This window comes from Halichoeres trimaculatus, unplaced genomic scaffold (genome assembly GCF_033239565.1).
Source record: "Halichoeres trimaculatus isolate MK-OKI-2021-1 unplaced genomic scaffold, fHalTri1.1 fHalTri1_scaffold_13, whole genome shotgun sequence".
Taxonomy (NCBI): domain Eukaryota; kingdom Metazoa; phylum Chordata; class Actinopteri; order Labriformes; family Labridae; genus Halichoeres; species Halichoeres trimaculatus.
The window spans coordinates 10,491,332-10,512,699 of NW_027437191.1; the positions used below are offsets into that span (position 1 = coordinate 10,491,332).

At 42.3% G+C, this 21,368-nt stretch overlaps 2 protein-coding genes across 2 annotated transcripts in view; one reads left to right on the top strand and one right to left on the bottom strand.

Moving 5' to 3' along the window:
- Positions 1 to 2,283: 2,283 nt before the first annotated feature.
- On the bottom strand, positions 2,284 to 16,934 carry amd1 (adenosylmethionine decarboxylase 1). Its single transcript, XM_074685458.1, has 9 exons — positions 16,631 to 16,934; positions 10,958 to 11,044; positions 6,738 to 6,864; positions 6,529 to 6,631; positions 6,354 to 6,396; positions 6,112 to 6,256; positions 5,933 to 6,025; positions 5,203 to 5,358; positions 2,284 to 5,113 (listed from the first exon to the last, which is right to left on the bottom strand). Exons 1-9 carry the CDS (start codon positions 16,741 to 16,743, stop codon positions 4,970 to 4,972), a joined length of 1,011 nt encoding a protein of 336 aa, XP_074541559.1. The 5' UTR covers positions 16,744 to 16,934; the 3' UTR covers positions 2,284 to 4,969.
- Positions 16,935 to 18,156: 1,222 nt separating this feature from the next.
- The window catches only part of cdk19 (cyclin dependent kinase 19), a 62,464-nt gene continuing 59,252 nt past the window's right edge, over positions 18,157 to 21,368 (top strand). Inside the window, exon 1 of the mRNA XM_074685271.1 lies at positions 18,157 to 18,420. Coding sequence (XP_074541372.1) covers positions 18,293 to 18,420 — 128 coding nt within the window. The 5' untranslated portion in view covers positions 18,157 to 18,292. The remainder of the gene's footprint in view (positions 18,421 to 21,368) is intronic.

Genomic DNA, 21,368 nt, shown 5'->3' on the forward strand with positions numbered 1-21,368 from the left:
TTGTCTGCTTCACACTCAGGCACCTTGAGTGTTCTTGTTTTAGCCAAACTGTGTTAAAATTAAGGTGAAAATGAAGTGTTCATTGTGGAGCTGAAACAGTTAGCGCTCCCTGCTGAGTGTCTATAATAAAGGCGATAGAGCCCACCTCTCACATGTAAAAATAACAAACAAACAGGACATGGGTCAAATTATCTAACAGTTTTACGTGGGCACCTCTGAGGGTTTAGCCATTCAGGCTTTATAAAGCTGAAAATGTAAATCATGTACTAATGTTTTCATATATTTAATTTAAAGACTCAAAAGACTGTAAGCCCTGTGATTGTCTAGGGTGTACCCAGCCTCTCGCGCAATGACAGCTGGGATAGGCTCCAGCCATTCGCAACCCTGAACAGGATAAGCTGTTCAGAAAATGAATAAATGAATGAATGAATGACTGTAAAATTAGAGCTTAAAAATATGATGTACAATGAATTTTCTTACAAAATTAGAAGCTTCTGTACAATTTGGTGAAGTTTATTCAAAAAGAAAGTTCAATAAAAGTACACATGTAAAATATTTGTCAAAGTTTAAAGTATATTATTATGTTTTTGATAATTTATGACAAAAAATATTAATTTTTTTTTATATATGGGAAAAACATTGAGATTCAAAGATGTCCTGAAATCATTTAATTGTGAGGTAAAATAAATGTTATATTATAAATGAATTATAGGTATAAAACCCCCAAATCTTGAGATAAAACATTTTTTTCTATATTTATTACTAGGGATGGATGAGTACTGATACCAGGTATTGGTATTGGGTCAATACCAGCCCTGTTTAAAAAGCAATGAGGGCTACCGATACCAGCAGCTGATACTCAAGGCAAGAAAATCTTGTGTGAAGTTAGTCCTCCTCGCAGTTAAACTCTTTTGTTTTGCACTCCAGTTTATTTAAAAAAATACTTGACAGTTTTTAGTTTTTTTATGCACTTTGAATAATTTTGTTTTCAATCTTTATTTAAAAAAAATTGTAAATTCAAAGAGTTGTTTGTGTTTTATTTTGGACTTAATGTCAGATTGACTGTGCTGTCTTTGATCAAAATAACCTGTCACTGCTAATTTAAATTTTATATGTGTCAAAAGTAGTAGTAGTATTTGTACTTGGTATCGGTGAGTACTCCAGAGGGAGTACTTGTACTGGTATTGTTCTGAAAAAAAAAACTGGTATCAAACATTCCTACATAATACAATATTCCTATATTTACTTTTTGTGCTTGGTTCCATAGTGATGCAGTGATCAGCTCTGTTGCCTCGCATCTAGAAGGTTCCTGGTTTGATTCCCTAGCTGATCAGGAAGATGATGGATGGATGGACTTCTCTTCTTGTAAATGTGACTTTCAGTATTATAAGTATGAAAAATTATCTTGTGAAATTCCCTCAAAGCTCAGTCTCTTAACATTGTTTTATTGTGGCAGAAATGAGCCTCCATGTCTGTGTTCTTTCACTGCTGGGAATTTAAACTGTTTTTCGAGTGAGCTGCAGATATGTTCCCTTTATTTACATCATACAATGAAAATGCAAAGCATGAACTACACCCATCGCTGCAGGGTGTTACTCAGTGACACACCTACTCTTCTCTCTCACCTGTCAACCCCTTACCCACCAAGTGTTCCAGCTCCCTCATGAATAGTTTCCATTGCATCTACTGCGTTAATTTCTCAGGTATTCATATCTCAGTGTGGTGGAGGCAGTGGCTTCATCGTCTGTTTTTTATTCTTTGTGATTTGACTCAAAAGCTTTTGTAAGAAGTGACAGGATGTGCTTCAGAAATAAGACGCTAAATAAAGACCACAGCAGCTGCACAGATAATATCTTTTTATTGAAGCATCAAGCTCGTAGCACAGATATATTTAGCACATCTTGACCATCCAAAGAACAGCAAAAGAAAGAATTAGAACAGCAAAGTTTCTCCTTCAGTACATCCTGATACACCCTGCAACTGCACCCTCTCTGTCACCCAGGGGAGGCTTTCACTTTCCCTTCCTGTCCCACGGTTCAGACAGAAAGAGAAGGTGAAAGAGAAAACTAAACACAACATGATTTCATCAGCTTCCAAAGGTCATCATCCCTTAACCCCAGAACACACTAGTTCAACAACAAAACTCAACATTTGGACAAAAAAAGGGGAAGATCAACAAGAGACTATTGGTCCGCAGCAAAAATACAAAATCTCTTTGTATAAAACTCTATAACCATTCAACTGCAAAATGAGTTTTGAGTTCACTGTATAAAAAATAAAATAATACAGCAATGATGCATACCACTAAGGCTAAAATGAACCTGATCCAAGAACAGTGTGTAACAGATTAAATCCTCGCCGTGAGACTTCAGAATCAAAAATCTCTAACTGTCATGGCGGCCAGTTCAGAGCAGGTCATGGAAGAGCAGGGATTGGTCCACGGGGAAAGAATGAAACCACTCCAAACGCCATGACAGAGAAACTAGAGGGAAGCTATTCCAGTGTCAACTTCACTGCGTGATCTCACACGTGAACTCTTCCAACCAGCTCGCCAAGTGCCTCAGGTGATAAAAAGCACCGTTACAGGTTCTGATGCAACCATCGCACACATACTTCAAAGAACAGACTGTACTTCATGGCGGGCTGAAAGCAGGTCCTGACTCCTGCCGCCTCACTATTCAAACTGCATTCTCTGGCAGGAGAAGAGCGTGAAGGCAAACCTGACGGCAGGCGGAGAGGGCGAACCTCGGACGATTGTTTTGTGAAGTAATAAATAAGAAACCTAACCTGCTTTCAGCGCTCGGCCACAGCTTGAAATGATGGAGGAAAATAAATAAAAGAAGAATCCCCACCTACCCAAAAACACATCAGGATGCAGCAGCTACAACTACAGCTGGTTAAACGAAAGGAAGGTGGAAGCACAGCGACGAGAGGAAGAGACGGCGCTACACTACACTGTCAAGCAACACGGCACTAGTAGTCACATGCACCATAGTGTCACAGGATTTTCCCCCTCAGTGAACAAAAGGGACGCAAACAAAAGAAAAACTGCTGGGGGGTCACATTTTGGACTGATTCACTGCAAAAACTGTCTGGGCACAATAAATTTAATAAAACGGCAGTTTTATGCAGCGGTTACATGTGGAATGATCCGGGAGCACCCTGGCATGCTCAGACCGGCGGGCCTCTATTGTGCTCTTACAGATTTCTGTATGGGGCGGAAAGAGACAGAGACACGATGATATTATGTTGGAAGAAGAAAAATGCTTTGCTGGGCAACTAAGCAAAAAGTGTCCGATTCATTATTTCCCATTCAGAGCTGTGGGAGCGGAGCGGGGGCGCAGCCAGCAGGGCCGGCTCTGGTCAGCTCACGGTCTCACTCTGGAGTGGGGTGGGGGGGTGGGGGGGTCTCTACACGCTGCAGCTCCACCATCACTACGCCTCTGTATGCACACACACACGGTGCTGTTCACCCTGCTGGCTCCACATCCCACCCTCTTCTTTCCCTCCTTTACACCGAGAAAGAAACAACTATACTCCATCATTAAGGATGTGTGTGCGTGTACAGTGAGGAGTTAAGCAGAGTGTGAGTGTGTTTTAGTGTGTGTGCACTCCTGCGGTGGCACATTCAGCTCAGACCAGGTCCAGGCTTTTCTTTAGAGACGCGTACATTCAAAGATGGAGGACGGGAGGGGCTTCAAATAGCCGGTGCTACATTCACTTTAACTGGTGTGTGTGTTTTAGTGTGTAGACGCGAATGGAGTGCTGAATATTGCAGTGAGTCCTATAGGATAGAAGCATCCTATAGATGCAGCAGGGAGTCACAGAGTGCACACGTTGATGTCTTCAATGATTCATACACACACTTAGTCGAGGGAAGAGTCGTCATGACTGAGACTGGAGTCGTCTGTGAAACAGGTTTTGTTTACAGTGATACTGTCATCATGAGCTCATATTATCAGCGTTAGCAGAACATCCACAGATCTGTTTCATCCAGTCAGATTACATTCTTTTTTTCCAATATATACACATTATTTATTCTTTTATTTATCTGCACAGGTCAGTTTTCAGAGATTCAGAGCTGTTTTTGTTTCTTGTAGAGTTTAAAACCACATAGTGGTTCTGCTGTGTGTCAGTAACTTTAGTTTTGAGTGGGTTTAAGTGTGGACATGTTGTGTGAATCATGGCGACTCTCCCCTCTGTGATTGTCAGGTGGAGCTCAGCTGAATGGAGGCAGGGGTCAGAGTCTGCTTTCAACACCCAGCAAAGCATCAGATCTCCTCTAAGAGCGTTTTTTCAACCTTTCATCCAGTAATGAGACATTAAACAGCAAATATGGCGTTTGTTTCTAAAGGTCGAATACGTCCCCACAAACCAACGATTAGTATGGCTAAAGCTTACCCTGACTGTTACATTCAATCAGACGAGACAGGCTGGCCGTCTTCTCGTACCATGAGGTTTTTAAAGTGCACTCAGGAAAGGATTCAAAACGTTTCCAAATCATGGCGGGGAGCGGTGAGGCGCACTGATCTGAGCATGTCAGGGCCCTGGCTTAGTGCGGGCGGAAGCCTTGTCTGTGGGGGATGAGGGGGGACACCTGCAGGAAGGGGCCATCGTACTGGGCACAGGTGGACAGCCTCAAACAGAGCGTGTTTAATTCCTCTACATGCACTTCAAGATCACAGCAAGAGTGAGCTAGAATATCGAAACAGAGAAAAGAGCTTTCATGCAAGAGATCTAAGTCACAGGAACAACAATGCAAACAACTCAAACTGGAGGTTGAACGGGGGGTTGCGACTGCGTCAGCACCGGAAAACTCTAAACGACGACAGCAGCGGCGGTTAGGGGGTAGGGGTAGGACGAGAGGGGAGGGGGACGACAAACTCTGTAGTGGGGGGTGAAGCTGGCCGCAGCGGGGGGGCCCACGGCGGCCGCCTTTCTTTTTACGCCTCTTCTTCATCTTGGAGCCTCAGCTCTGCTGGTTCTGCTGGCGGTTCTGCACGTAGCTTGTGAAGACAAAGTTGTAGTCGTTGAATTGAGCCAGCTGGCGGTCGAGGCGCTTGTAGCCCTCGAGCTTCTGGGCTGAAGAAAAGACACTGCGACATTTGGAGCTCTGTGGACAGGAGGGAGAAGACACGCTTCAGAGACGGCTTTGATTACCATCCCCCTGATTAAAGACTGACCTTTTATCTGTGAACTCACCTGATTAACAAAAAGTGTAGTCACAAATTTTCCTGGCTTGAACACCTCCACCACCTTCCTGGTCAGATCATCGTAGGATGTCTGGGAGAGGTTGGTTTCGAAGCTGACGTAGGAGAACTCTGGCTCTGGGGTGATGTGGATGGTCCAGTAAGTTCCCTGTGGGAGGGACAGGAAGTAAATTTTACTCCTTGGAGCTTTAAGTTGGAGTCATGAGGGGCCCAAAATTAGCAAAAATAGTTTGGGAATTGCCTCAGGAGATTGCGTCAACCAGCTGCCATTAAACAGGCTTTGATAAATTCTGAATTTTTACGCAGATTACAGCTGCTCATTTCTGATACTGATCTGACTGAAACGTTACACAAGTGTCTAAAAACATTACACAGATTATTTGAAAAGACAGGGAGGTTTTGTTTCAGGAGTTTCAGTGCAGATTTCACTGAAACAAGAACCTGGTGAGCAGCTAATAGTTATTTCAATTTACAGATCTCCAACTAATCCTCCAAGAAAGAGCTCATGGTCTGGTGCTTCCAAGTTCAACTGATGGGTTTGGATCAAAATAAGCTTTATGTAAGACGAAAAAGTAGCAAACAGGGGCTGTTTTTGACAGGAAGTTCCTGTTTTCTGCAGGTAATGTATTTCTAAGCCACAGGAGTTTGAGCTGTTACCAATTAAAGGTCTGTCTTTCTTTATAGAGGAGGTTAAAACAATGAAACAATGAGAGTATACTCACGTCAGCCTTCATTCCATTCATTGAATATCCACAAGGATTGAACATTGTGGCATCAATCACAGAACCTGGTATCAGGTCACGAATTCCACTCATCTGCAAACAGAATAAAAACCATGAACTCTTCGATCTGAGACCTGACAGGACAGAAACAGAGACGTGGGTTGTAGAGAAATACTCACACGAGTGACTTCACTTGCAGAAACACCGTCTTTCATGTAGAACTGGTCCATAATGGCTGGATCGAGGTCACTCATCAGAACTTCCAGCGTCTGATCTGCATGCTTGTTCTCCCAGTACTCAGGCAAGTCTAGGGTGAACAGGTACCTGGAGGACACAGCCAGTCAGAGGTTACCCATGAACGTAGAGGAGTTAAACTCAGAGAAGGCTGAGGAACTGATGCGGGAGATGTAGATTTGCTTACCAGCAGTCAGAGTTCAAGCGCCCCATGCAGTAGGCTGCACCGTCTGGAAGAAGAAGCACACAAAGAGCTCTGTTTGAGTTTTCATTGCATGATTCTGTTAGCTGTGTTAGCTGTGTAAGCATTGGCAGTGTCTATCCTTTCCTACACAACACTGAGGGAAGAGTGGGTCACTCACTGGGGAAAATCTGGCTGAGGAAGTCCACTTCCTCCTGGAAGTTTCGATGAGGGAACTCTTGATGGGTAGGTTTCATAAAGTTCTTGCGGGAGTAGAAGAAATTCTGAAACAATAGGCAGATAAACACATGAGAGAGGTAATGGTTTCATGCTTTACATCAGTGTCTCTCACATGCTTTCTTAGTTGACATGCACACGGTGCTCTCCTACCTCGATGGCATCGAAGCCGCAGTACTCCCTGGCGAGTTCCAGCAGAGGCACCAGTGCTTGCAGTAAGAGGGTGGTTCCGCACGTCTTCAAAATGAAACGTCTCTTGGAGACAAACATGCTACTCTCACTGTGGAGGAAGGAAAACACAGGACAGGTTTAAAACATGTTTGAATCACTGCAGCTCCACTGAGCCTCAACAACAGGCGTTACATAAGACACACCTGGAGCGAAAACACTCTTTTCTTTATCTGAAGCAGAACGTGTCAAACATGATGTAAGGCTTAATCCTTCTTAATTAAAGACCTTCTACTTTTAAAACTTTATTCATAAACTTTAAACCTCCGCCCTGATTCTAAATGTTTCTGAGTCTTAAACGCTGAGAGGCACTCAGGCTGTTTCAGTCTGTGAACTCGTGAGTCTCCAGCTACCTCCATCTGTTTGTGTCCACACTAATAATTCATCAGACCTCACTGAGACATTCAACAACACCAGAGTATCAGAATGCTAAAGAGTCTGTCTCTGTCATTTAAGTCTGGTGTGTCTGGAGCCGGAGATGTCTACTCTACTCTTCAGTCAAGACATCTCACCCTTCACAGAACATTGCCACAGCTTGGTGGGGAATGTAATTCAACAGCCCAACACATGGGAAATGATTCATCCAGCTCACAGAAGAGCGGTCTGAGAGATGAAAGAAGAGTTTGATTTTAACCAGAGCAGATGTGAGGTTAAAATCTGTTATGTAACAGCTGTTTGCTGGCTGTGATGGTTTCAATAAACACCTCTCCCTCCCTAAAAACAAACTCCATCTCTTCAAATGTGCGCGGCAGGATGATCTGCTGGCTCTGGATCTACAGTGAGACACGAGAGTTTTCAGCGTGGCCTGAAGCTGGAGCAAACCTGTTTGAACTCATCAGACCTGATCCTCCATCTCTGTCCCTGAGGGGCAACAGCGTGATGAACTGAGCCTTGGCCCTATAACCAACAACACATTGTGTGGCGAGTAAAACAACAGGAATGTTTACTACAAAGTGGAGTTTTTGAAGGCATGTCTTCCACGGCAGAGAATTTTTGAAAGCTGTCCTCGTGTTGACTACAAAAACAAGTTTTGGTCAACGCTGACATACCTGCATATGGTAAATGTTTATTTAATTTATAGAGTGCATGCACCAAGAAGCATGCAGTAGGTTTGTTTACATCTGCACAGTACTGTCAGGTTTATTAGCATGTTAGCATGGGAAACATGTTGGACCCTCAGGCTCCAGACTTGGCTAAAACAGACTGACGCTCATCTTGAGCAAACCTCACCACAAAGTAGAAGAGTGACATCAACTTTATGGTTATTGGTCATGTCAGAAAGCTCTGCAGGGGTCGGTGTCAGACTACCTGCAGCCTGTTTTGATAAAAAATATCTGTGGGCCAAACATCCGACTCTAAAATGTCTCCTGTCGTGTTTCTTTGACAAACCCATGGAGTTGTAAAACCTATCTGATAAGTATGGTTACGTTTGTTGTTGCTCTGAGTACTTCCCCGAAACCGAACAATTTGTCTCATGTCAGCTGGTTCAAGCTTTCGCACGTGTTGTTATTCATTAAGACGGGTACAAAAAATGCGCTTGAAGTTTTCAAATAACAGGATGAGCCTTAAGGCATTTATTAGAAACTTCCTCAGAATCAAATTAAGTTACATAACATTTACAAATATTGATGCCAGATTATTTGTCTGCACTTGCAGCTCTGCAGCTTCTAACCGCAAATACTTTCAGCTTTTCATCAGCGGTGATATAACAGCTTTGTTTGTGAGAAATCCTCTTCATTGCTATTATCACCATCACAGCCACCTCAGAGCAGATGGGTCTGAAAGAACCGTTAAAGTCAGAATTTTAAACTTGCGTCTCCCAGACAGAAACACAAAGTTACATAACTGCTGTTTGGTTCTCATGGTGAAAAATGTTTTCATTAAAAACTTGAAAAACAACATCTGACTCTAACAAGGCTCACAGAAGGGTGTGACCAAAATCGTTTGTGTGGAGTGTAAATATGTCTGGAACGACGAGCTTAACCATGATGAGAGCGGAAATAAAGGGTTGTTCTTATTTATTCTTCATGTGGGCGTTTCAGGACGTCCATCAAAGTTTGAACAATATTCAACATGAACTGAGAAGTTCGTGAAGCAGACTGAAAACCATATTCATGCCTCTATATGATAAAGAGACTTTAATTACATTACATTACAGAGTTTTTATAGTGTTCAACTTCAGTCTTAATATCATTCTTCTGATAGCTCTGTTGCAGATTTACAGCTCGTACACTCTTTGAAACAGTTTTATCCCGTCTGAATCAATTTAAGCTACTGTCTCTTTAAGAAAATTTGAGGTACTCCAACATCCTGGAACCCCTGCATGACTGCTGTCTTTGAAAACCTGCATTTCATCCAAAATCTGAGCCACCGTCTCTTTAAGGACGCCCCCTACTCCAGCTCTCTGGAAGCCTCCACCACTGTTGTTATGCTACAAAGTTGTATGTTTAATTTAAACTGACGGATTATAAAATACAGCAAAACTTTTGGGGCCTTGAATCCAATCCAGTACATTCAGAAAGTGACGAGAAAAAATATCCTGCATCTTCGCAGAAGACAAATTCGTTAAATAAGTTGTAAAAGGCTGGGAGAAAAATAAACTATTCAGGTTAAACTTATATTTTGGACCAGGCTGTTAATGTACTGCTGCTGTGAAGATTGGCTTTTTTGAATGGGTGTGTATGTGGTTTTTGTTTTTTTGGCAGCCAGCCTCAAGTGGACACTTAAGGAACTGCAGCTCCTAAACACTTCAGCATAGATTCCTATTTTTATCCGAGGTTGCTGCTTGGTAGTTACACATACACAGCGCTCTATTATCAAAGACCATTTTGACGGAAACCAAAATTTGCTTCAAGTTTTCCACCAAGTGTGTGTGTGTGTGTGTGTGTGTGTGTGTGTGTGTGTGTGTGTGTGTGTGTGTGTGTGTGTGTGTGTGTGTGTGTGTGTGTGTGTGTGTGTGTGTGTGAGTTAACATCTTCAAACAGAGGCATTTTAAACTCATGGCCTGGAAGCAGTGAGGCGTGATTCTTCCCGTTTTATACTCCAGTGAACAGAGCTCTGACTGGGTCAGGTCAGATTTTACTGAATGACTGAGGATCAGACAGAGACTGAGCTGAAGACAGATGGTGACGTTTGGACATGTCAGCTGATGAGGAGGTTTAGAGGAAATCAGTTATAGTTTTAATCAAAAGTGAAATATTTTTTACAAGTTTTTGTTTCTGGAGTATGAAACATTTGTTGCTGAATTTCATTTTCATAAAGAAAGAGAAACTGAGACTGACTTGATATCATTACATCCCAATAACTCAAATTAGGGATGCACGATATTATCGGCACAATATCGCTATCGGCTGATAAAAGCTTAAAAACACATTTATCGGTATCGGATAAATATGAAAATTTCTGCTTATAGGCACAGCCATTAAGGTGCTATTCAGTTAGGATTATTATTATTTTCCATCTGAAAAATAAGCTCCTTAAATACAATGTAGCACTTCATTTATTTGCACTGCAGAGCTCTGTGTCTGTCACCAGGTTGTTACAGTAGCTCTAAAATAATCAAATGCAACTTGGTTATGTTTAAAAATGCATTGTACATTTAAAGTTCATGTGATCTAAAGAACTTATTTTTCTGTATTTCAATACTGAATGTCTTGAGTTTGAAAAAATAATACATTTCTTATTTATGGTAAAATCAAATGTTTTTTGTCTTGTTTTATGTGTGTTTCTTGAAAAAATAAGACCGTCACAATAAGAGTAACATATAAATTCCAGTACAGGATAGACTTAGCTTTCTTTACGGTGAAAAAAACAAACAAACTTGTGATTATCAGTATTGGCCAAAAGGGGTTTTGATATATCGGCATATCGGATATCGGCAAAAATCCAATATCGTGCATCCCTAACTCAAATAATGTAAAACCATATACATGATAAATGTTTTTTTGTTTTTTTAATGGGGGACATTTGGATGTAGTTACTCCTCCTTTAGAGCTGTGCAGTGTGTCTTCATGTCTCTACGGCTCTGTGTGTCTCATAACCTGAGACTGTTCAGTCAACAGCAAGCAGCTTACAGGTCACTGCTGTCTAATCCTGCTTTCTAAATCAGTCCGTCACACACTGAGGACAGCGAAACACACACTCACCTGAGTATATAAGCATCCTGCTTGTCAGACTTTGTCACACTTATGATCAAACAATGCACATTCTCCAAGAGTTTGTCCCACTCAAACCTGCAGAAAGAGAAAGAGAAAGACAGAGAGATGCATTTTGGTTAACATCACGCTCAGTGTCTGCAGTCATGTTGCATTCGAGGATCAGTCTGTGAAAGTGAAGGTGTTACAGAATCATCACTAGAAAACAAGAAATTCCTTCAGATAACAGACCTCTGTTTGTTTACAGAATAATAGAGATATGTGTCATAACTTGAGGTGTAAATGTTCAGTTCCACATAAGGGAGGAAGCAGGATTACTACAGATTACTTCAGGTTTGATAAGTGAGGAAGAAATGCTTCAGACTGACGGGTTTGTACTGTGCTCTGTGCAGGAGAGCTGCTCAGATATCGCCGCTGAGCACACTGCATATCCGAGGCACAGGCTGCTCTCTCCACAACAACAGGATGGCTGCGTCCTCCCCTCCCCCTCCTTCTCCCCCTCCCACCACAACCACCACTCAAAGACAGCCGCAGTGCAAAAAGCAGCTGCGTCACGTTCTCACTACAGTCTCACAGGAGCAGCCGGGACCCATTCAGCGCGTCGAGCAGGAAGCCCAGCACGGCCTGGGCGAGCAGAGAAAGACCGCGAGAAGGGCAAGCATCGCTCAAAGGGGAATTTACCAGCAGCCTAATGTTACATAGTGCCCCCCCCTGAAAGATAGAGCATGAATCGAGAGCCTTTTCGGAGAAGGGGGGGGACCTCTGAACCAGAAAGGTGCCCCAGTGACTGTCATGGACATGCGTGAGCCTGGTCGTGACAGCTCAGCTCAGTCATTCTGTGACTGTTTCAACGAGGAAACTTTTCATCATCGTTTAATCAGAGAAAATCTGCTTTAAATATCATCGTATGACATCTTTCACACCTTTCCTCTCATCCTTCATGAGCTTTACTCCCACCACAACACAGGTGTGATATATCTGACAGGAAATGTGTCAACGCTTCAGAGATACAACCCTGAAAATACCTTAACTCCACGGCAGACCTGCTGTCAGCCTTGTGGTGTTAAACATAAAAACATTAAAGTGACACAGATAGCATCTTAGCAGATAACAGGATCCATAAAATGCTGTAAAGATAACAGAGTTCAACCCTGCTCTACTCTTTAGAGATGAGTAAAACGCAGGTTAAAAACACTCCACACGGTGACATCTGCTCCTCTCAGCTAGCTCCTGACGTGTAACCAGAGTCAAACTACACCAGTCATTAATATTGACCAGGCACACACACTCACTCACTATGAGGAGGCTAAATTTAACCCTCCACCCTGCCTCTGTTTGAGCTTCATGCACGGTCATCCTGTATGTCCACACTAAGAGGATATAGAGTCTTGAGAGTGCAGCGCGCTGAGTGTCAGCACTGTTTTTATATATATCTCACAGGATGAGACCGTGGAATTCATCTGTAGTGATCAGATGTTTAGCTGCTGCTGTGCTCCAGCTGGATCAATAATTGTACACATAGTGGATCTGTACATCCAAACGCTCCACTCTACATTCATTTACTCTACAACCAGAGCCAGAGCCATGTGCTTCGTTAAACAACCGCTCTCATCATCATCATCTGATGCTGTAGTCTGGGTGATGAGTTTACTCAGTCTAATGTGATGTTCATTCTTCTCTGCTGCTGCTGGTGTAAGCTTGCTGTGCATTCATGGCTGCTGTGCGATGTCTGCTGTCACAATAAATTCAGAGTGGGATCAATACAGCCAATCCGTCCTTCTGTTGGTGGCAGCACTGAAGAGTGAGGCGTCTTCTCGATCTCACGCTGAGTTTTTATACAATTAGCTCAAGGCAGGGCAGACTGATCAGTTAAATCTCTTAAATGTCCGTCCTCAACCTATCACAGGGTTTAGAAGAGAAAAAGAGACGAGGTTACAACCTTAACTGTCACAAAGGTCATGCATTTCTTATTTCATACACCATACATTGTGCCCCACCTTTAAAAAAAATAAGCCTCACAGGTAAGACTGGTTCATCTTAAACATTATTCTCCCTCTGATGACATCAGAGCTGTTGCAACATGCCGGCTCCCAGGCTGCATACCAGAGGGACAGCGTTACTCACTGAGCTCCTGTTTCTGTGTGAAATCTGCACCACGGTCTATTTCGGTCTACTCAGGGGTAGACTTCAGGAAAGAACCAGATCCAGCGCTAAAACTACACAGACTCTTAGATCCATGAAGTGTCAGAGACACATGAACCAAAACCTGTTCATACTCTCACTTTGGTCAGAATCAAACTACCACACAGCTAAATTCACCACATGTGCCAGTCGGTGACAGCTCAGGTGTGCAGATGCTGATGTGGACTTTCTGCTTCTCTGCTGCCGAGTCCCATCTGAGGTAATGTGAGCAAGCTCCACATTTGTGAATCAGATGCCCTTGTGGACTTATTTGGACATTGGCTGACATCCAAGCAGGCCTGATCCACTGACAGCGTCCCTCTGAGCCGGTAATCTGCCCTCTGGCTGTAAATTAATGCCGTTCCTCATTCACCCCATCGGCCACACACTTTTCTTAAACCGTCTGATCTGGTTAATGAGCGGGCAGTCAGTCATAGTGCGAGGCAGATTTAGCCCTGAACCTGTCCGCAAGCGGTCATGAACCGTACTTGAAGAGACGGTTGTGTCAGGCGGGATGAAAAGACTGACACAGAGAGTTTGAGGTGTTCGCAGCAGAGGAGAAGGTCTGCAGTGGGGGTGATGGTTTCTTACCAGCTGTTGTCATCATAAATCACTCCTGTGTGAAAACTACTCCACTTTACCCTCATACCGAAACCAAAGTCACAGCTTAACTTCTTCATTCAGTGTCAAACGCATAAATGAATCCTGAGCAGTCTGCAGATAACAGCAGGTGTAAATGACTTGATGTGTGTGTGCATTAAAGATGTGCAGTAACAGTGCCGTGCTATAAATGTCAGTTAAAGGCTTTTGAAAGAATTCCTTCAACAGATGTACGTGACCTCTACCTTTACGGTTTCTTTAACAAATGTCGCTTCATGTTTACAGCTGTACTGCTGCAACATTTTCTACTCAAACCCAGCTCTGTGCTTCTATTTTTATCTGCCAGTTTTGAAACATTTGTCACGCAAACTACGAAACACAAATGCATACATGCTGACCACTCATCCAAACCATTTTACCCTCTCCACCAATGACTGACTGACCCCTCAGGCACGGTCCAGCCTGTGCCAAGTAGAACACAGCGTCTAATGGATTTTTGGCGTTGAACAGGGTCAAAGGTCACAAGCTTTTCTGACCATTCACAATAACTTTTTAGAGCGGCCATCACCCAGACACTCTTTTCTTTGAATGCAGCCGAGTGCCTCAAAGCAGGGAGCCCTGCTAACCAATCAGAGGGGAGGGGTGTTTCCTGCAGTGCTGAAAACGTGACTTGAACAGGAACCATGCACATTGTTGGTAGAACCCACAGCAGATCATGGGGCTGCCATGGTGAGGGTTACTGTCACAACAAGCAGTAGCATCTCCACAGCAGTCATGAGACCTCATCCTGAATGACTGCAGACTGGCACATGGTTATGTGCATGCTCATTTAACTGACTCCTCTGCCTCATTATTCACGATGACTTCTCTTCTGTTGACATGATCTGTGACTTTTAACAGTGTCGCAAGAAATCACAACACAAAACAGTGAAATAGAAGGAACATACGTGGATCCCTGAGAGGAAATTCAGCTGCACTCAGTTAATGGACATACACCACACACATAGGCTGAAATACACACATGCACTAACAGGACCCTATGGTTCTGCACCTATGGAGAGAAGTGAGGGGGTCTGCACGTGGAGAGTGCCCAGGAAGTAAACTGGCACCTCTCCTGCTATAAGCCTGTTGTCTAAACCTGTCCCAGTCCGAAACTCGAGCCGCCGTCCCTCAGGTTCTCCAGACAAAGTCCCTCCTGGCTCCAAGCAACTGTGGCTCCAAACAATAACAGGTTTACGAAAAACAAGCATGTCTGTGTCTCATATCTGTATACAGGTTTAACACAGAGAATTAGTTAACTATAACTCTGAAACAACTTGAATACTGGCTATTGGAAAAGAGAAATCCAAATGTCCAATATCAAACGCAAGCAGACCACCTGTTCTTTCATTGTTACACTGCTGATTTAGTCTGCAAGACTGGCAGACCTCCACGTTCATAAATATAGACTTCATCTCTTACACCTCCATATAGAGCTAACCCAGGGACAAGGAGTCCTCTCTTCGTATTATGATAACAACATAATACATCCATGCATCTTTTTTGTCTTGTTCCTCCAGCTTGTACTGCCATTACAATTGCTGTTTTCTTCATAAATGAGCGTTGCGTTGGTTGCCGCTGCTGAAACTGAGGCGACACGCGGTGCAGGACGGACACCACATGCTCCACAGTCAGTCAGGCCTTCGTTATTACATGACGCAGAAAGAAATAACCGCACGGTTTACTGTAACAGACACACAGATATGAGCTTTGAATGTTGCTTTAATGCAATGCAGTCATATATTTAATAGTTAATTGATTTCAGGAAGACAAACACCGATTTAAGGGTAATAAACGCGTTAACATAAGAGACATGGGGGGAAAAAAGACACCGAGCCCGCCTTCTGTAGGGATAAAGTTAGCAGGTATAGAAAGAAGAGAGCCATTTAAGCCTTCAGCATGCATGTTCCAAACTATCAGTGGGTTAAAAAAAGACACAGTATAATATTTTAATATTTTCCCCAGGATGTACACAGGTTGGCTAGCTTAAATTGATGTTCCATCGGATAGTGCTCTCTTCCAAAATGTGCTTCTAAGCGAGTATGCGCATGCGTACAGCTACACTCCAGGCTCTTGACACCACAGGGAGCTGCTACACTAGTAATTCAGAGGTATGCTTTTTATTAAGACTTGGTAAAATTTTGGTTATACAGTTTGAAAAATCCCCTAAATCTGTCTAACAGTGTAGAGTGATACAGTAATAGTCATAATCATTTGGGACAAAAACTTATGGCGCTTAACACATTAAATAAAGTTTTATAATACAGAGCAAACACATGCTTATCTGACGCTTACATCGCACTTGCTCGTGTTAATCGTAAAATCCCCTCACCATTTTAAAACAGCACGAATTCAGGGCCTTTAAAATTGATTCAGAGAACGAGAATATTTTCTCTAAAGAAGCCCAACTCGACATAACCCTGATGTGTTTAACTAGCTGACAGGACAGCTTTTGAGCGTGTTTTCACCAATCTATCGTTACCAGCATAACAAATCTGTGATCAAATCATCGAACTATGATGTAAACGGAGATGAATTTCCTGGGTAAAGAATGAATGACTCAGCCGGAGAGAGCCTCTCTCTGAGGGGGAGGTGGCCATTTTCCAGTGACGGTGTTAGCTGGCTTACTGCTGACTAAATGTGTCTCTGTAGGAACGGTAGGAACCACCTCATTGATCACAGTTCAGAGAAAGTCGCATTTAAACGGAGTTTTAACCTGTTACGCCGCTGACATGCCGCACATTTCCAGAGGAAATGCTGCCAGACACGTGGACAGTGTTAAACAGGGTCCCTGTACAGCCGCTGAGAAACAACCCACACCTGACACCTTCAAATGACACACACCTTGGGATGGTACGGAGGTCCCCGGTTCCTTTGGTCTCATCCTGCCGGGAGAACCACACCTCCAACAGCTTCTCGGTCCCCTCGAAGAAATGTGCACCGTTATCTTCCATCATGAGACAACACACACCCAACAAAAAGGATTCAAACGTCGGTTGTAACGTTTACAGCTAAATTAATCCTTCCTCGATCAGGTATAATTTATTGAGGTACAGTCCTTTAAGCAATCCAGGTGTTGATTTATCTTAAGTTGCCGTCTTCCCTTTAGCAGAGAATACAGTTAGCGAGTGCTAGCTAATATCGCCGGCCATACTGTGTAAAGCACTGAATGGAGATGGCGCCGTCAATTTATAGTAAGCTGCAGCTACGTCACGGACACCTCCAGCCAGTCAAAGCTTAGGACTATGGAGCGTGACACATGATTGGTTTAGGCCTTTGTCATTCATTGTAAAAAACACAAGGCTCCTCACGTGACGCATCAGTTTTACAGAGCTCCCGTAAGGCATACAAAACTCTATACTATTATACCCATATGCATTTACTGAGTTTTCCGTTCTCGTACAGACTGTCTGTGTAATCCACCAGGCTTAGAGAAGTCTTTATTAAATATCTAATACAATCCTTTTCGTTAAAATTTTGAACTGTTATCTTGTTAGTCTGGAAAAATGTATTCAAAAACTAAAACCTATTTGCGGTTTTACACTAAAGATCACGGAAGTTACAATACCTTATGTTACACTTTAAGATATTAATTTACACATGCTTTAAAAATAATTTCGTACACTACTAGTATCGTTAATACACACTCTATAACAAATATTTTGTTTTATTTTCACATGATTTTTTTCAGAAAAAAAAGGAAAAGAAAAACAGAATTAAAAAAATACATTTAGTTTTTAGTGTAAAATGATACTTCATATCGGAGTGCTGTTAAGGCAACAACAACGGTGTCTTTCACTGTGGGGTTTCATTGTGAGTATTAACTAGAACAATCAAGTTATAATGAAAATAATACTTGAAAATTATTTACCATAATTGTCGATTTAGTTGTATCCATGTTACACCGATGTTTTATAGAAAAAAAAAGCTATGCAAAAGAGGCTGGAAAAAAGTTGAAACTGCTTACACTTGAGAAACAGGAAAAAAACTTTGACAGTTTTTGTGAAGCTCAGGAATTTTATGTATTACTAAGCTATTTGGTACAAAACAGGTTTATATGCAGGTACACTGACACATTTAAAACATTTTGAAATCAGTTTTCTTTTTTTCCCTTTTTTTTAATTTATGTTTTTCGTCAGTATGATGAATACATATAACAAAAACTGAAACTGTACTGTGAAATCCAAACCACAGATGGCTGCATTTTTGAAGAGCGTTCATGAGTACGCAAAGTGCAACAAACCGCAGAGAGAAACGCGGGTTGTAGTTCTCTACACCAACGCTTGCGAGCTGGCAAACCATGGCGCCTGCTCAGCAGAACTACGTTACCCAGCGGCCCCTGCGCGCCAATTAGAAACGTCAACGAGCCAGTGAACATTAAGCGGAGCAGACCAAAATCCCAAACAAGGAAATGGTGGGGGAATAAAACGAGCAGATTATTTAATTAATGCATGTAATAATTAATATTTTATTTTATTGTAAATTAAGACGTATTTATGGGTTAAAATGGATTACGACTTCAAAACAAAGCTGGCGGCCGAGAGAGAGAGAGTAGAAGATCTGTTCGAATATGAAGGTTGCAAAGTGGGTCGAGGCACCTACGGGCACGTTTATAAAGCTAGGCGCAAAGACGGGTAAGATCACCGTGAACGTTATTGTTTGTACTGTAGGAGGCTGTTTGTGAACGCACTCCGCCGGGGCTGTGTGCTGTACGGGCCGTTACATCTGAAGCGATAACCCGTGTGTGTGTGTCTGTGTTTTTGTTTTCATGTAACGCACTCACTCACCAACCGTGCCCCCCTCCCTTTCCTCCTCCCCCCTTAGACTCACCCCCACCCCCAAACAACACGGTAAGCAGCGGTGCTAATGTTAAATTAGTGACAGGTCTGTATGTATCTACGGGTTGATATGAGTTTGTTGTAACAGAGGACTCGTGGACCGTCATTTAACGCCGTGCAGACATCACAGCTGCTACACATGGACAGACTGTTCTTCTACTACCGAGCTCTGCTAAACTTTCTAATACTCACACTTTAATCTGTGTGTGCCCAGCCTTTACCCTGTCCAGCATGTGTGTGGCATGTCCATCTAACAGCACAGGGCTCTACTTTAGTGTTGAGCATCATCAGCCTTCTTATAGTCTGCAGAATGAGCAGGTTTATGATCATTGCTCTTATTTAGCAGTGACATAGACTAAAAGGTGAATCCTTAGACAGTGCACGATGTGGTGTAAAGATCTGGGTTGGCTGATATACTTTTTTAGCTTTGGAGGAGGCTCATAATTGAGGTCTGTATGGGGCTAATATCTATTAATTGTTAGAACTTATCAAAACATAAATCATTTATCTACAAACATACCCCACTACTGATACATGATAATAGTAGCATAATACCAGTATAAGCTGATAAAACTTTATCAGCAGACATAAAAAGTTCCAATGATAAGGTCTTAGTTATCATATCGCACTGAATGACAGCCTGTATGCACCTCAACCTGTGGGCTATTTGATGATATTTTAAAGGGACAGTAAAACAGGTGTTTGCACAGGTAATTCTTCAACACTTCCTAAACAGAACTAGAGGAGTATATTTATTCATGGTAAAATTAGTGATTTGTTTTGTGTCTGGTTCTTAAACAAATACATTTTCTCGGTAAGTTTCATAGGTAAACTCTTGCGTAAGAGAAAGTGGGTTTTTTTTTTTTTTTACAGCAAAGCAGGTGTGGATGTATCTGTATGGGTGAGAAAAATGAGCAAATGAGCTTGAAAATATCAGACATACCGTAAGCAGAAACCCAATAACATACCTCTCTACCCAGTGTTACATCATCCTAAACCCCAGTTCAGGATCACACAGTGGCTAAGCTGTCATATTTATCAATAAAAAGAGTTCTGCGAATGAAAATATTTAAGTTTTTTAGATAAGATATCTCAGACTGATTATGATCATCATATGAAATCATCATTTCTCATTACTAAACATCATAACTAAAAGAGAAAAAGTAAGAGGATAGATTCACTCCACCATAAAATTATTACTGTTATGTTTCTGTAGTGGTGGCTTACCCTAATCATTTTAAAGAAATTGAAACCAGCCTCTGCGCTGACTGTACACAGGGTCAAACGTGATAGGTGCAAAAATATTCATTTTTGTTCTTTCCCACAAAAAGGCCTCACTAACCATAGGTTTACTCATTGCTTGACACGTCAAGATTCCTTTATTGTCATTCAGCAGAACACGATATAACTGTGTCTGGATCAAGACACTAAAAACAGCTATGAAAAAATGTATGTTTTGATATGTACAAATTTATGCTATATCTGGGTGCATCTGGAAACAAAAAAGGGACACTTAGCCTTGCTTACACACATGTATCACACTCATGAATAGCAGGGGTGTAAAGAGTACAGAAATAATCAGATAGAACTTAACTGAAGTAGAAGTAAAATTACCTGTCTGCAAAAGTAACAGTAAGAAGTATTTTCTTTAAAATGTCTGTGCTGTGGAGTGAGGTGTGTTAAAAGATGTCAGCGAGATATGAGGTCCAAATAGTGTCAGAGCAGATCTACCTGTGCTAATAGTTGAAGTCGAACCATTAATGTGAGAACAACACATACTTAGGTTGAAGTTCCTGAATATTTTAGTTTCCTCTTTGTTTCTATTTGGCACTTTGTAGATGCTCCCTACACCAAGTCACAGCTTGCTGTGCAGAGTTCACTATGCAGTGTCCAGTTTGCAGGACGGTTTGTTATGATAGAAGTCAGCTTGTAGCTCATATTTGAGCTGACTGTGATTGTAAAGAGGAGTCAGCTTTATCAAATCTGTTTCTCTGAGCAGTTACTGACCTGACGTACCAACCTGTGAAAGTGTTTGTTGTGATTGTTGTGAGCAGTGTGTTCTTCTCCTCCTGATCTCTGGGCCAGAGATGTCAGCCAATCAGTTGCTGTCCGAGCAACTGACTGTTGATGGACAGATTGGATCCTTCCTGTCTTTTCACTTTTTGTACTCCGTAACTGATGCAAAGTAAAATTTAGTACGTACAAAACTTCAACCCACACTGCAGCTCAGTGGGACAGTGGGTCATCTCTTAACCAAAAACTTGGTGATCTAGAGGTGGGCAGAGGTGATGTTTGGTCGCAGTCTCCGAATTCTTTAATGAAGGATAATATCAGTGACAGCATCTCAGGGTCAGACCTGCTTCTGGTGTTATTCAGGTGTTTTACAGTGACCTATCTGTCAGTGTGTCAGTGACAGGTATGTTTTCCATCTATACTTTAACACACAGGGGTTAAAGGCTGTAGCCGTGGAGTCGACTCCTCACCTCAGTAACACAGGTTGATGGAGGAGTGCTGTGAGGTCAGGAGGTGAACAGGCAGGTAACACCGAGAGCCTGTTTAACACTGGGCTGGGATCCTTTCATGAAGGAGCTCATACATGATTGAAAGGCTCTGTGAGCAGCTTATTTTGTTATCCTGACACCTCTTCAGTAAAAGGAGATTATCAGAGATCAGATTATTTCTGTATTCTGAGTTGTAGCTCCTGTGTCCAGCTCAGATTCTCTTTGTATAATGTTGAATGGATA

What these genes read in the sequence shown, in the direction of transcription:
- amd1 (XM_074685458.1), bottom strand. Translation starts at nt 16,743, where the DNA reads ATGATGGAAGATAACGGTGCACATTTCTTCGAGGGGACCGAGAAGCTG. An exon ending in GACCTCCGTACCATCCCAAG is followed by an intron (nt 11,045 to 16,630) that starts GTGTGTGTCATT and finishes CTCTTTCTGCAG; the next exon opens with GTTTGAGTGGGACAAACTCT. An exon ending in CTGCAAGTGAAGTCACTCGT is followed by an intron (nt 6,026 to 6,111) that starts GTGAGTATTTCT and finishes TTCTGTTTGCAG; the next exon opens with ATGAGTGGAATTCGTGACCT.